This window comes from Pogona vitticeps, chromosome 5 (assembly GCF_051106095.1).
Source record: "Pogona vitticeps strain Pit_001003342236 chromosome 5, PviZW2.1, whole genome shotgun sequence".
Taxonomy (NCBI): Eukaryota; Metazoa; Chordata; class Lepidosauria; order Squamata; family Agamidae; genus Pogona; species Pogona vitticeps.
Genome location: NC_135787.1, coordinates 106,489,974 through 106,505,855, shown reverse-complemented (window position 1 = coordinate 106,505,855; position 15,882 = coordinate 106,489,974). Strand labels below are relative to the sequence as shown.

The 15,882-nt window shown below is 40.5% G+C and overlaps 1 protein-coding gene across 1 annotated transcript in view; it reads left to right on the top strand.

The window, feature by feature from the left end:
* SEMA3A (semaphorin 3A) overlaps window positions 1-15,882 on the top strand; it is a 212,400-nt gene that overhangs the window by 185,338 nt on the left and 11,180 nt on the right. Inside the window, exons 12-15 of the mRNA XM_020800519.3 lie at window positions 860-951; window positions 4,216-4,257; window positions 7,993-8,150; window positions 11,264-11,331. Of these exons, the coding sequence (XP_020656178.3) occupies window positions 860-951; window positions 4,216-4,257; window positions 7,993-8,150; window positions 11,264-11,331 (360 nt within the window). The remainder of the gene's footprint in view (window positions 1-859; window positions 952-4,215; window positions 4,258-7,992; window positions 8,151-11,263; window positions 11,332-15,882) is intronic.

The following is a 15,882-nucleotide window of genomic DNA, read 5'->3' as shown; positions in this document are numbered from 1 at the left end:
TGAAAATGATCAATTCAGTGTTGGTTGTTCTACCATGTTTCCCAGAAAATAAGATGGGGTTTTATATAAATTTTTGCCCCAAAAATGCATTAGGGCTTATTTTCAGGGGATGTTTTATTTTTTTTTTTTCATCTACAACAATCTACATTTATTCAAATATAGTCGTGTCATCTTCGGGTTGCTGCACAAGGATGGAGGGCAGGGTTTCACTTAATGGGCTTATTTTGGAGGTAGGGCTTATATTATGAGCATCCTGAAAAATCATACTAGGGCTTATTTTCAGGTTAGGTTTTATTTTCGGGGAATCAGGGTAGCTGGACAGTACTGGAACAGTCAGCCAGTTCCTAGAGTATTTCACAACATAATCTGTTTGACAGCATCTTTCCAGCTGCTTGTGTGTCCACCCACCGAGCCTCACAGTAACATCTGCCGTTGTATTTTAAAACAACCATGAAACTCTTGAGAACGGATCATAAAATGTAGCCTTACTGATCCAGTGCATTCCTGGCTCTAAAACAGACATTTGTGGCAGCTGACAGTTTGTTGGTAACCGTACACAACCTTCTCCACTTGCTGACAGCTTAAATGGGTTCAGGGGTTCAGACTTTTTGGTGTTCTGCAATTAAAAGATGTCAGGATAATTCCCTTTTGGAAACTCTTTTAAGAACTCTCAATATTATTTGAAAGGCAAATGAGTGTCCTATGGAACAGAATCTGAAGAACACAGTACTGCATAATCTTTTCTGAAACATGATGCCTGTTAGGTGAAAATGTGAAGCTTTTCTCAATGTCATATGGGACTGTTCTTATTTAAACCTTGGTATGTTGGTGGGGGGGATCTCTTCTCTTTTTCTTCCAGATATTGGGACAGTTTTGAAAGTAGTCTCTATTCCGAAGGAGACTTGGCATGACTTGGAGGAAGTTTTGCTGGAAGAAATGACAGTCTTTCGGGTGAGTGTGAACCAGTCCCCATGCCTCCACCTATATCGGCATCCCCAGACAGCTGCAGAGTGAGCTTATTGTGGAAAAGTCCAATGAACCTTCATGATTAGCTTGTTGATTAGAGGCTCAGCCACGAGCCAAAATAAACCATGTGAGTTTCTGTGCCAGTTGTGAGTGGCATTGCAGTCTGTCTTGCTGGGACATTAGATACAGTTGTTTGCACTTTCGAGTGGAAGTCATCTATACATCTGGAGGCCTGTTCAGCTCTCTTCTTCACATAAAAGTATACAAAGATAATTCTGCATACAGGCACAGACATTAAGGCGAGGGTACAGCAGAAGATTTGTGTTCAGATATTACGGGTTTCTATGACATGACGAAGTAAATCTTGATCAAGTATTCAGTTTAATTGTCCAATAAGGAATTTTGGCATGGTACTAAGAAAAGGATTTTGAAGATTTTTTTGCTTCATTTTAGTCCTACATGATCCAGGCACATGTGCACATCGAGAACACCAAAACAAAATTATATGAATAGGGATGTAAATCTTTGCTGTTTTTGTCCTTGCATATGACAATGGAAAAACCACAAAATCATTCTCCTTACTCTGTGAGATGGAAGGTATTGTGTGGCATTCCCAATGAGAAAAAGCATGAACTTTTTGTGTCTGTGCAAATCAAGGAAATGTAATGCTTTAACGGAAATAATGCAAGTTGCACAAAATGATGATGGCCGCAGCCTTTTTTGTATAGACTTCAAAAAGTGCTAGAGGGAGTTGTTTGTGTACTTAAAAAATGATCTGTCCTGTACTTGCTGTGAATGTCTGTTTTCTTTCCAAAGACAAAGGACAAGTAGAGGCAGTTTGTACAAATTATGGAGATCTTGACAGGGAAAAATAGTCTTCCTTTCACACTCTCACCTGGAGCTAAGAATGTTGTGGGCCTTGAAAATTCCTCATTGAGACATCCTGTCAAGTAGTGAAAGCCTGGATTGACAAGAATGAAGGATTTAGCAACTATTCTTTACACCCCTAGCTCTGAGGCAGGCCTGGACTGCTAATTATTCAATTTGTCTATTACATTTAAAGAGTTCACTTAGTTAAAGTAACCCCCACTTGATTGCCCAGAATCAGTGAGTGAGTGAGTGAGTGAGTGAGTGAGTGAGAGAGAGAGAGAGAGAGAGAGAGAGAGAGAGAGAGAGAGAGAGAGAGAATTACGTATGAAAGCATGCATGCATTTCATACTCATTTTCATCATGTACAACCTCTTCAACAGGGAATGTTCCTCTTGACCTATTTTTCTTTGACCTCTAAGCAAAGCTGCTCTAATACCATTGCCAATTTGGAGGAGAAGTAAAGGGAGGAAGCGCCGTGTGTCCTTAAGCTAGGTGGACTGCAGTATGGAGGGTCGATAGAAGGAAATCAAGGCTGGTAATGGCAGTACCAATCAAGACATTATCAGAGTAGATTCAACCTTGCATTGCTATAGAGGACAGTTGATTGAAGGGCAGATAAAAGCAGCATGAGATAAGTGAAGAGAGGCCACCAGAATAGGGTTTCAGTTTTCTAGCTATGTCGAGCACTGTTCACCTATGACTGAGAATGCACTAATCAAAATGATCAGCATAACAAAGGGGTTTCTTATCAGCTAACATAAAATATTTTGACTACATTTTGAATGCAAGTACAGATGCAGTTTTTCTCAGTCCTTTAGAGAAATATAATACAAAATTTCAATGTAGCCCATTACTTTTGGATTTTTCACAGATCCCTGGAGTGAACAGATCTAATTTTCTGTCACCAAAGAATGAATTTAACAGCTTGAGTTTCAGCATGCCAAACACAGTGCTTTTCATGTACAGTCGCAGCTAAATGGAAAGCATTCCAGATGTATTACATTGATAACAAATGCCATTTTAACCTGATTTGTGCAGTGTCTCCCTGAACAGCTGAGGAAACATTTCAGTGCTAACTGTAATTGATGCTTTCCAGTACCAGGTTTAATAATCCATCTGCAAGGAGGAATTTGCTTGCTTAGCATCCATAGAGCTGTATCCAGTTCTCCAAAAGTTGGATGGAGGACTTAAACAATCTATGTGAATGTACCTGCATATTTCGAAGAGGGTAGTCATGATACTATGTTGCAAGACAGTGAAAAGTTTTTTGGCACCTTAAAGACATAAATTGGGCTTAAGCTTTCATGGACTGCAGTTCACTTCTTCAGATGCAGATCTTCACTTCCAGGTGAAGTAGACTACAACCCACAAAGGAACCAAATAGAATTTCTTGGACTTTAAGGAGTCACAATAATTTTTTGTTATACTTGGGTAGATACTCTCCAAGTACCAAGATTCTTTGTTGTGCCCGAAACAGCCCTAGGAACCCATAAGTATATAGGAAGTTGGAGAGATCTACACAGAGTTCATCATACAACTCCTGCTAAAAAATAGCAGCTTTGCACTTTCTCCTCTGTCTGCTCATCATTTGGTATATTCATTCATGATGTGACATCATCATGGCTTCAGTGACATCATCATGGCCTTCATTTTTCCCATGATGATGTCTCTCTTCCTTGCCCTCTTTTCACTAGTGGGGATCCAGTGACATTGAGTGAGAACAGAGAATCATGAAACAACTGGCATAAGTTGCAAAATCATTTTCAGACAGTAGCTGTTGCAACAAAAATAAGAGTCTTATGCCACCTTGAGGATTGCTACGTTTTATTTCACATAGTCTTCCACGGACTTCAGTCTGTTTCTTCAGATGTCTCTTCAGTCCATTTCTAAAGCTTTTGCTCTTCAGGATTGGCATTGTGGGAGACATCCCACAGGGCATCCCTACCTCCTCCTTTGACAGTAACTCTCTGTATGGGATCTTAACCTTCGGTTCTACTGCTCCTTTTTAAAATAACGTTCTTTATTTGAATAAAAAGCATGATTAGCTTCAACTGTGTTTAAGAATTTTTAAAAGGAGTATATCCTGGAAAGGGGATAGAGGTGTAAATTGCTGCAATTGGTTCCCAATTTGCAAAGAGCTGGTGCTGACGTCTGCACTAGGACCTTTGTAAATGAAATGCTTGATTAAGTCCTGCATTGAGTTACAACATGCACAACTGCACAGACATAAATGCATTTGAGTGCATCCATAGCAACAATAATGTTCCAGTGTGGAAGTCAGTGAGAACAATCAACTGCAAGATACCCAGTTTTCATCCTATTAAAAAAACACACAGCTATTTAAAGCATCTTTGTTTTAACAATAACTCTCTTTTCCAGGAACCCACAGCAATTACAGCAATGAAGATTTCCACAAAACAGGTACTGTACACACACTTTCAACACTCTTAAATATTTATTGGACTCTACATTTCAGAGATGTTAATTTGGCTCTGTGAATAAATACACATGGCAGGATATTTTCATATACATGTTTTGTGTCTCACATAAAATCTGGCAGGCAAGAAAGAGGGGGGGAAGTCCTTATTTATATTTAGCTATCAGTGATATAGAAATGAAATACTTGTCTATTTTCTGCAACAAACATTCATTTGGCTGTGTCTACCCATGTCATATCTTCAGGGGTCCAAGTATCATTGGCTAGGCTGTGGGTGGTAAGAAGGGAATCCCTGTTCTTCAAAGTTGGCAGCAGCAGCATCCTTCCCTGAAAGTTCTCTGTTCTTTTCCTCCATACACAATAACTACAAGCTCATACATATGCAAATTGGAATGGATTATCAAGCCTGAGTTAAGATCTGTTTAAATGCCCCACTGATCACAGTGGGAGAGTTAAGCCTTTTCACACAGCTAATTGCAGTGGACAAAATCCTGTTTGGTAAAATGACACCAGCAGAAAAGTGATGGTGTCACTTGTTGGGGAAATTTGCAGTAATCAAAGAGTCCCCGCTTTTGCCTCATGGCTTGTCGAACTCCTGTTGCATGAGTGATGCCTCTCAAACAGGAACACCGTAATTGCCAACAAACTTCCTCTCTTGGTGATGTCATTGCCCTCATGCAAATATAATTTCTGGAACAGAAAATTAGTCAGTGTACAAATTCAAACTGGAATGACTCAAAAATAACAACTGTGCCTGAAGAGGAGATTGTACTACTTTGATTGAAAGATTTTAATGTGCAGGAAAATGTAGATGTAAAATTGGAAGCTATACTCAGTCATTTACTTCCCAGCCCCTTGAAAGAAGGATGATACTGGAGCAGGGAGACATAAGCCCAGGGTCTATAGCGGTATAGCCCCTAATGTGAAGGCCAACATAGATGGACCATAAATATTGCTTAGTTCAGAGGGATGGTGGGATGGTTTAGAAATGAAGAAGGAAAGAGTGGAAGGAAACCCTCATTGAACTGGACATTCTGGCAAAGAATTACAAAATGTACAAGAAAGGGTTACTACATAGTACTACTACAGCCTGCACTATATTAACTTTTCTCTACACACACACACACACACACACACACACACACACACACACACACACACACACACACACACACACACACACACACACACACACACACACAGTTTCCTACACACATTTCATCACTTTGCACCACCTTGTGGTCTTGATAATTAAAAGCTATGTTAACACCTTCATATTTCATACAGAACGAGCACTGAAAGAACTAAGCTGTATATCTCTAAAAGTAGCATAGTATGTGTTGGATATGCACAGTACATGTGGTATGGAATCTCTTTAAGAATGATGATGGCTTTTTCCAGAGTCAGGCCATTGGTCCATCTAGCTCCATTTTGTAAATCCCACCTGGCAATAGCCAGCTCTGCAGTGTCTTTCCAGCACCACATGGAAAAGTTGAGGGATTGCATTTGGGATTTTCTGCATAAAAATCACGACTATAGAAGACCTACATAACTTTAAAAATGAAGAAATTGAAACAGAGATTTTTGTATACCTTGTTTCAATCATCAATCCAAATGGAGACTGCAGCCAGGAAATCAGAAGACTGAGACTGTAGGGCAGCAATGAAGGAACTAGAAAAGATCATCAAGTGTAAGGATGTGTCACTGGAGACCAAGACCAAGATCATCCACATTATCATATTTCTGATCACCATGTATGGATGTAAAATCTGGACAATTAAGAAAGCTGACAAGGGAAAAAAAGTGATCTGTTTGAAATGTGGTGCTGGACGAGTTACCCTGGACTGCCAGAAAGACAAACAACTCCTAGAGGAAATCAAGCCTGAATTACCTCTGCAGGCAAAAATGTTGAAACTGAGGCTGTCCAACTCTGGGCACATCATGAGAAGGCAGGATTCTCTGAAAAAGACAATAATGTTGATAAAAATAGAAGGCAGCAGGAAAAGAGAAAATCCAAATGGCTCCTTAAAGGAACCACAGGCTTGAGTTTACAAGAGATGAGCAGGGCAGTTGAGGACAGGACATTCTGGAGATCACTCATTCATAGGGGTGCCATAGGTCAGAGGCGACTTGACCGCACAGAACAACTGCCATTGAGATATGGAGCTTCAAGTCAGGACGTGCAAATCAGGTCTCATGGTCCATAGACTGCATCTAAATGGAGTCATGCTTAAAATATCCCCACTTAAATCAATGAGACTGGTTAGTCATGATTAAATTAAACCTTCTGGTTTCAGTGAACGTACCCTAAACATAGCACAGTGAGGATTTATTTTATCTTTGCAACTTTTCGAATTTTATAACAAATCCTTCAGGATGATTTTTAAAAAGGAAATTAAAACATCATGGAGGTCATTGATATTGTTTTTGATGGGATGAGGAGTCAATCCACCTCTGCAGCTTGAATTCTGTACAGTCCAGCTGGGAACACCACTATATATTGGAAGGTTGCCTAAAACAAATGTGTTTGACATGAAATATTTTCTTTGAGGCCCGTCCCTTGCAGTTTATCACCTAAAACAACAAGGGGGGGGGGTGAGATGTAAAAGAATGTGCTATTGTGGAGAAAACTATTTTCAAAACAAAGCTGTCAAGTTTTATATATGTGTATGTTCATGTAGTACTAGAATGCTCTGCTTTTGATTATTTTTACAAGAACATTCTTTTTAAAGGAGCTGATTATGTGTATAATGAGCCATGCCTTTAAGTGCAACTTCTTGATCAAAGGCCTCTTTATGTATTCAGGAGGGATTACAATGCTCCCCGATCATCTGCAAAACAAATTTACAGTATTAAAGTTTTCTTCAGCAAAGAAAGCCCAAGTTATTCATGTGGAGTAAAGCTGAGAAGGTGTCAGTCTGGCCTCAATTGAAGCAAAAGGGTGAGGTGGGGGCACCAAGTCATATTTGGGAGACACTTTGACAGGCTCCTGGCATTGCTCCTGGCATTGCACATTGTATGGAAGACATTTTTGAGAATGTGTTGATTCCTCATCCTAGACCATCACAGCATTATATCTTGAAAGCATTGTTCTTTGTGGACTGTGAAGTTGGAAGTCTTCAACAGAACTTCTGAACTATGGTCCACGTAGAGGAAAAGATTACAATCAAAGCTCTTTTTCCAAACTCATGCTTCAACCAAAACAGATCTGTCCTCGACCCAGTGGAAGTGAGGAATAGATGTACAGAATGGGAGCATTACAACCAGAAGAGTTGTAATTTGGGCTATAATCCCCAGAATTCCACAGGCCACACCAGCTGGTGGGATTCAGGGAGCTATTATGTGTTTTCCATCTCTTAGCAGAACACAGGATGAGAAACTGGTGCATAAACGGATTCATACACCCATGTTCAGTAACATGTTGGAATCTCCTAAATGGGAGTTCCTAAATCCTGACATGCTCTAGAAATCATGAGTTTCATTTTGGGAAATGCATAAATCCTGGGTAATTTTAAGATATTCTGTGGCAAAAAGCAGCAGCTTAAGTTTAATGAGTGAATCCAAACAGTGCATCCACATGAAGATCTGTCACTTTTTGAGCATACTGTGATGGCCAAAGTTGCTCACAGATACGCATGAATAGTTACATGTTTTTCACAATGGTCTTTTTCAGTGAAAGATGGCTGATTAAATTTCTCTTGTTCCTTCCCCACCAACAGCAACAGCTCTACATTGGCTCAGCTGTTGGGGTTTCCCAGCTTCCTCTGCATCGCTGTGATGTGTATGGGAAAGCATGTGCAGAGTGCTGCCTTGCTAGAGACCCATACTGTGCCTGGGATGGCTCCTCATGCTCTCGCTACTTCCCCACTGCTAAGAGGTAAGGGAGACTTCCAATATCTCCACTGTCAACTATACTGAGCACATCATATATCAACAGAACCACAAATCTAAAACTTGAAACATTAGATTCACAAATCTAAAACTTGAAACACCTATGACATTAGAACAGCAGCAGTCGAAAGAACATAGGCATCACACATTTTGTAATTGATTTAGCTCTTCTTTATTTGAGAGATAAAATGTGACTTAATTTCTGTGCACTACCTTCCTACACAACCTGGAAAGTCAGTGGGTTGATTCCAGTGACATTAAAGCCAAACTAATTTAGTCTGGATCCAACCCAACAATCTTTTCCATTGTCTTGTTTTTCAGCAATCTATCTTCTAAATATGTGATTATTGGTTTTTGAGGTTTGCACCATGCTTTTCTTTCTCTTTCACACTTTCACAACAGATACTGGGGGCTATAAACAAATGTGGTTTTCTTCAGAGCCTTTGACTTCTGCTGACATGATTTCAAGATCTGAAATTCCATCATTGTTCAGCCACCTAATCCTTTTTTTGTTCCCCACTTCTTTCCTGACTTCTCATTCTTTTAGTGTTTCTTTTCTTCTCCAAATGAAGTGCTCAGCCTCTAACAACATCTTTGTTTCCCCTGTTCTTTTCTTCTACTTTAAAGCAACAGTTTTTAACGGATTGAAGTGAGGTTTGGGACTACTGATGTTTGTTACAAAGGAAGCAGACAGAGCAAATACAACAGTAGCAATCAGTCAGAACAGGAAGAGCCCATTACAAATTACTTTGTTTTCTACAGAATGTTTTTTTTTAATGACACAAATCTACAAGAAAGTAAGGGAAAGCCAATGGAAGGTGAAATGTTCCTTAAACTTATGTTGCTGTAGATCAAAATAAAAAACAATCTGATAGTTACTGAAACTACTAACTGCTTTGAACATACAAAATTGTAATATCCTGATCAAACTGTATAATGTAACTCATCTTGTGGCATGTTTTGTTATACATGTTTAACCATTTTGTTTCCAAGGCATTTAAAGTTAGCTTTATTTTATAATGATAATGTTACAACTGCAGAGCTGGAAGGACTGTCATATTCAGCCCCTGTCAAAGAGGTGGGGAATCAAACTCCACATCTCTAGCTCCGCAGCCAGATACCACTGAGCTGTCCAGCTTTATTTTGTTCCCCCATAAACTTACCCATACTTAGAAGCACTGGCCATGGAATTTTCTTGGCAAAGATACTGGAGTGCCTTGTCAGTTCCTGCTCCAGGTGGATCGCATTTAGTCAGAACTCTCTACTATGACCTGTCCATCTTGGGTGTCTCTGCACGGTGTAGCCCATAGCTTCTCTCAATTACTCAAGCCCCTTCGCCACGACAAGGCAGCAATATGGAAGTGAGAGCTGGATCATAAAGAAGGCCGACCACCGAAGAATTGATGCTTTTGAATTGTGGTGCTGGAGGAGACTCTTGAGAGTTCCCTGGACTGCAAAGAGAACAAATTTATCCATTCTGAAGGAAATCAACCCTGAGTGCTCACTGGAAGGACAGATCCTGAAGCTGAGGCTCCAATACTCATGAGAAGAAAAGACTCCCTGGAAAAGATCCTGATGTTGGGAAAGTGTGAAGGCAAGAGGAGAAGGGGACGACAGAGGATGAGATGGTTGGACAGTGTCACCGAAGCTACCAACATGAATTTGAGCAAACTCTGGGAGGCTGTGGAAGACAGGAGGGCTGGGCATGCTCTGGTTCATGAGGTCACGAAGAGTCAGACATGACTTAACAACAAGAAGCAGTGCTGGAAAAATGTGATAGCTCATCATTTTTCTGAGGCCAGATTTAAATATATAATCTGTATAGATTTGCCTTCAGAATGATGATGAGCCAATTCTAATCATTCTCAAGTACAAAGGCTTCCGAGAACTCTGAACCGTAAAGACTAACCTTATAAAAAAGGACAGATCTTGGAAATATTCTTGGAGAGGATACTAAGATATCCCTATCATCCAATATCCCTATCCTCTTATAAATGGGACTCCAAGGCATTGTAAACCTGGATTACTAATACAGTGGTACCTCGCAAAATGATTACCCCTCAGAGCAACGAATCTGCATGACGCCGATGTTTTGCGACTGCCATTTTGCTTCACAAAACAGTGATTCCTATGGGAGAATTTTGCTGGACAGTGATTTGGTCCGTGCTTCGCAGACCATTTTTTCGCAAGACGACAATTTAGAACAGCTGATCGGCGGTTTGCAAAATAGCTTCCCTAGGGGCGATCTTCGCAAAATGGGTGTTTTCGGGCCCATTTTTCGCAAGACAACGATTTAGAACAGCTGGTCGATGGTTTGCAAAGTGGCTTTCCTATGGGCAATCTTCGCAGGACAACAAGGTATTTTCCCCATTGGAACACATTAAATGGGTTTCAATGCATTCCAATGGGGAAAGGCTTTTCGCTAGACAATGTTTTCGCTAAACAGCGATTTCAATGGAACGAATTAACATCGTCTAGTGGGGCACCCCTATAGATCGCTAAATACCTTGCACACAGTCAGATGCTGAAGCTTGACTGGTTTGCTTCTCATAGAACACAATGGAGTTTAAAATTCACTGTACCCTTAAGAAAGATAAAGATAAAAGGCTGAAGATACATTGTAGGTATGTGGAAATCTTATTTATCCAAATGTCTACCGATCAGACTCTTAATTTAATAACTATCAATACACACTGGATGTCTTGCTGAGACTGTTCTCAGAGGGAACAATAATATATTCTGTTTTGGTTTTGATTCCTGAATGCAAAGATACCAATGGAAAATATTATTCAAATAAGTAATGAATCAATTTGTACAAACTCCTTACCTTTGGTGTACTATTAATTTACATGTGCCTGAAATTGTCTAAAGTGCCAGTGTTTTGCTTCTCGGTCTCTTTTTAAAAACATATTCTTGTGCTATTATCTAAGACAATGAAATTTAGCAGATGAAACTTTCCCAACTTCTCTTTTAGTCATGAGAGACTAAACAGATATTTTGCGCCTTAGGCTACTTTTGGCTAGAACAATACTTTAACAATATCCACAGAATCAATGGATGGCTAGAACAAACACTTAACAGTTTTTCTTTACATTTTAGACGTACAAGACGGCAAGATATACGAAATGGTGACCCTCTAACTCATTGCTCAGATCTACAGCATCATGGTAAGTTGTAGTTCTTTGTATTATGGCACCATGATAGTCGTGTCATATATTTTGCACAGAAAGCAGGATTCTACAAGCAAAATCAAAAGATGTGGGGGACAAAACAAAACAAAAGTTAACTATGAAACCGGACCTCGGAATATCACCAAAATTAACACAGATGTATCAGAAAGTTTTCTCTTGCTCCATGCCAAATTTGGGGATGTTAGAGTGAAGGGTTTTTAAATTGTGATTTTTAAAAAAACACAATTTTTCCCTTGTGAAGAACCAAGTGACCATTTTGTCAGCTAATAAAAAAGAAATGAAAAACATAGACAGGACAAAATTTGCATATCTGGGGGGGGAAACATTTTAACCTCTTTTTCTTCATCCACATGAATTGGAGCAATCCTGGCTCTAATTTAGACTATTTAATTACTGCTTTTTAACTCCTAAAACCTCTGAAATCGCTGTTTTTTAAAAAATTCAGAGAGTTCTGAAGGAATTCCAAAAGACCAATTTGATTAGCAGAACATTCTAGCCAATCCGAATGTCTCTCCATTCAGCCCACTGAGCAGGTTTCTCTTACTTTTAACCCTGCCATGACTTTCAGTGTGAAAGAAAGCATTTAACTCCTTCCTGGTCACACATTCCTAGCACCGCCTGTGGAAATATTTTAAAAGCTATTTTTAAAAATAGATAATAATGTACAGCAGCTCACTCATTTAAGCTGTGAAGTTATTGTTTTTCCTTTTTCATGACTTTGAATCATAGAGCATGTTTTATCTGGTTTACCCATCAAGTTAAAAATTCAATGTGAAAAACAGCAAAATTCTTGCATGAACCCCAAATCAATTGAGTCATATATTTTACTCCAGCTCCTACCCAGCATAGCAAGTGGCAGAGAATTAGAGGTATTATAATTCCAATACATATGAAGAGTGAACTAGCTAATAAATATAGCATTAATCTTTCTGCCAGGGACATTGCCATGAAATATCTCATAACTTCTTGACACACAGCACTTCAAAGGGTATTTCAAGCAAGATGATCACTGGGAAGAAATTGTAGATGGATAAGCCAAAGAAAAATGAATGGTTATCTGCCTATGGGTATTCTCCAGAAACACATAATTTCTGATTCTTTTCATTTGTTTGTTTGTTTAACTTATATGCCGCCCACTCTACCCAAAGGTCCCTGGGTGGGTTACAACAATGAAAATACAATAAAAGGATAAAACAATTAAAATACAATTTAAATCTTTGAATGTGTTTTGTAACAGGCAACCTCTGAGGGGCTGGGAGACCTTCGTTCCCCCCCCCCCCGGATGTTTGGTGGGCTGCACCACAGTCTCTCAATTTTTCACTTCTCCCAGAAAACTTGTCATTTAAATGCAGCAAATACACCCTGACTCATCTGAAATAGGAAGCGGCAGGCTGGTCACTTCCAATTTCTAAAAAAGGCTAAGATCGAATTAAATGAGGCCTGAGGCAACATTACATTTAAATGCCATATTTCATGGTGGAGGCTGGGGCGTGAGAGACAGGCTTCCTGGAAGATCTTTAAAAAACAGAGAGTTAGGTGTCAGCAGGTTCAATTTTCAACCAAACAGGTGTTTGGCGCTTCCTAACCTCTGGTGGGTGCACACTCAGAGGCAGAAACCTAGCTTCCCTGCTCCACCTCCTCCAGGCGCTGCCTCTGAATGAGCACCCACCAGAGGAGGCAGGGCTAGAAAGTGCCAAACATTTGTTTGACCAAAAAATGAACCACCACGAATGGCCAAACCACCAGCTTGTGCCTATCTCTAGTTCTAATGTATAAAGCATTAAATGGCTTGGACCCAAGCCATCTCAAGGACTGCATCTACCTTTATGAGCCTGCTCAAGTGTTAAGATCATCAGGCCTTTTTCTCGGTCTTGAGACCTTCACATGTGTGTTTGGTGGGTATATGAGAGAGGGCCTCCTCTCTTGTTGCTCCCAGACTCTGGAACTCCCTCCCATAGATCATACAAATCTATTGTACCTGCAGGCCTATTTCTTGGACTTAAACATTTGAAGCAATGGTTAGATTGTTCGCATCGCTTTTAAAAAAAAATCAAACAATTAGTTATTATGTGCATGATGTGTGTGCCTGAGCATGTGCCTTCACAATGTAAAAAGACAGTCATTTTATAAAGAGACATTTTGTGCAAATTGAAGAAACCTCAAACGTTTGTCACACTGGAGGCATGGGAATCTTGCAGAGTTTAACATTTCTTCAAGTTTCTCTTCGTGATGAAACAGCCTAAATCAGTGAGAGCAAGGAATTTAGAAGTCCTCTCATCTTTGTCTCTGCCGTCTCAGACATTTTGTTGATATTTCACATCATGAGTTGTATGCCACACAGTTTTGTATGCATCTGCTTTGAGTAAGTCCCATCCGATTTTCTGAGTCACCAGGTAGGTGGATGCAGGATAGAAAAAAGCAGAGGGAAACGGTACATCTACTGGAGGCAAAAGTACAAATGGGAGACTGAGTCTCAAGATGTATAAAAATTGGTAATGCAGATTTTATGATCTAAAAAGCATGGTGGGGGTGTGTGTGTGTGTTTAGTCGTTTAGTCGTGTCCGACTCTTCGTGACCCCATGGACCAGAGCACGCCAGGCCCTCCTGTCTTCTACTGCCTCCCGGAGTTGTGTCAGGTTCATGTTGGTTGCTTCGCAGACACTGTCCAGCCATCTCATCCTCGGTCGTCCCCTTCTCCTCTTGCCGTCACACTTTCCCAACATCAGGGTCTTTTCCAGGGAGTCATTTCTTCTCATTAGATGGCCAAAGTACTGGAGCCTCAGCTTCAGGATCTGTCCTTCCAGTGAGCACTCAGGGTTGATTTCCTTTAGAACTGATAGGTTTGTTCTCCTTGCAGTCCAGGGGATTCTCAAGAGCCTCCTCCAGCACCACAATTCAAAGGCATCAATTCTTCGGCGGTCTGCTTTCTTTATGGTCCAGCTCTCACTTCCATACATCACTACAGGAAAAACCATAGCTTTGACTATTCGGACTTTTGTTGGCAAGGTGATGTCTCTGCTTTTCAAGATGCTGTCCAGATTTGTCATCGCTTTCCTCCCAAGAAGAAGGCGCCTTTTAATTTCAGGGCTGCTGTCTCCATCTGCAGTGATCATGGAGCCCAGGAAGATAAAATTTGACACTGCCTCCATATCTTCCCCTTCTATTTCCCAGGAGGTGATGGGACCAGTGGCCATGATCTTAGTTTTTTTGATGTTGAGTTTCAGACCATTTTTTGCACTCTCCTCTTTCACTCTCATTACAAGGTTCTTTAATTCCTCCTCACTTTCTGCCATCAGAGTGGTATCATCTGCATATCGGAGGTTGTTGATATTTCTTCCGGCAATCTTAATTCCGGCTTGGGTTTCTTCCAGTCCAGCCTTCCGCATGATGTATTCTGCATATAAGTTAAATAAGCTGGGGGACAATATACAGCCTTGCCGTACTCCTTTCCCAATTTTGAACCACTCAGTTGTTCCATGACCAGTTCTAACTGTTGCTTCCTGTCCCACATATAGGTTTCTCAGGAGACAGATAAAGTGGTCAGGCACTCCCATTTCTTTAAGAACTTGCCATAGTTTGCTGTGGTCCACACAGTCAAAGGCTTTCGCATAGTCAATGAAGCAGAAGTAGATATTTTTCTGGAACTCTCTGGCTTTCTCCATAATCCAGCGCAAGTTAGCAATTTGGTCTCGAGTTCCTCTGCCTCTTCGGAATCCAGCTTGTACTTCTGGGAGTTCTCGGTCCACATACTGCTGAAGCCTACCTTGTAGAATTTTGAGCATAACCTTGCTAGCGTGCGAAATGAGTGCAATTGTACGGTAGTTGGAGCATTCTTTGGCACTGCCTTTCTTTGGGATTGGGATGTAGACTGATCTTTTCCAATCCTCTGGCCACTGTTGAGTTTTCCAAACTTGCTGGCATATTGAATGTAGCACCTTAACAGCATCATCTTTCAAGATTTTAAATAGTTCAACTGGAATGCCATCACCTCCACTGGCCTTGTTGTTAGCCAGGCTTTCTAAGGCCCACTTGACTTCACTCTCCAGGATGTCTGGCTCAAGGTCAGCAACTACATTGTCTGGATTGTCCGGGATATCCAAATCTTTCTGATATAATTCCTCTGTGTATTCTTGCCACCTCTTCTTGACGTCTTCTGCTTCTGTTAGGTCCCTCCCATTTTTGTCTTTTATCATGTTCATCTTTGCGCAAAATGTTCCTCTAATATGTCCAATTTTCCTGAACAGATCTCTGGTCTTTCCTTTTCTGTTATCTTCCTCTGTTTCTTTGCATTGTTCATTTACAAAGGCCCTCTTGTCTCTCCTTGCTATTCTTTGGAAGTCTGAATTCAAGTTTCTGTAACTTTCCCTATCTCCCTTGCATTTTGCTTCCCTTCTCCTCTCTGCTATTTCTAAGGCCTCGTTGGACAGCCACTTTGCTTTCTTGCATTTCCTTTTCTTTGGGATGGTTTTCGTTGCTGCCTCCTGGACAATGTTACGAGCCTCTATCCAAAGTTCTTCAGGCACTCTG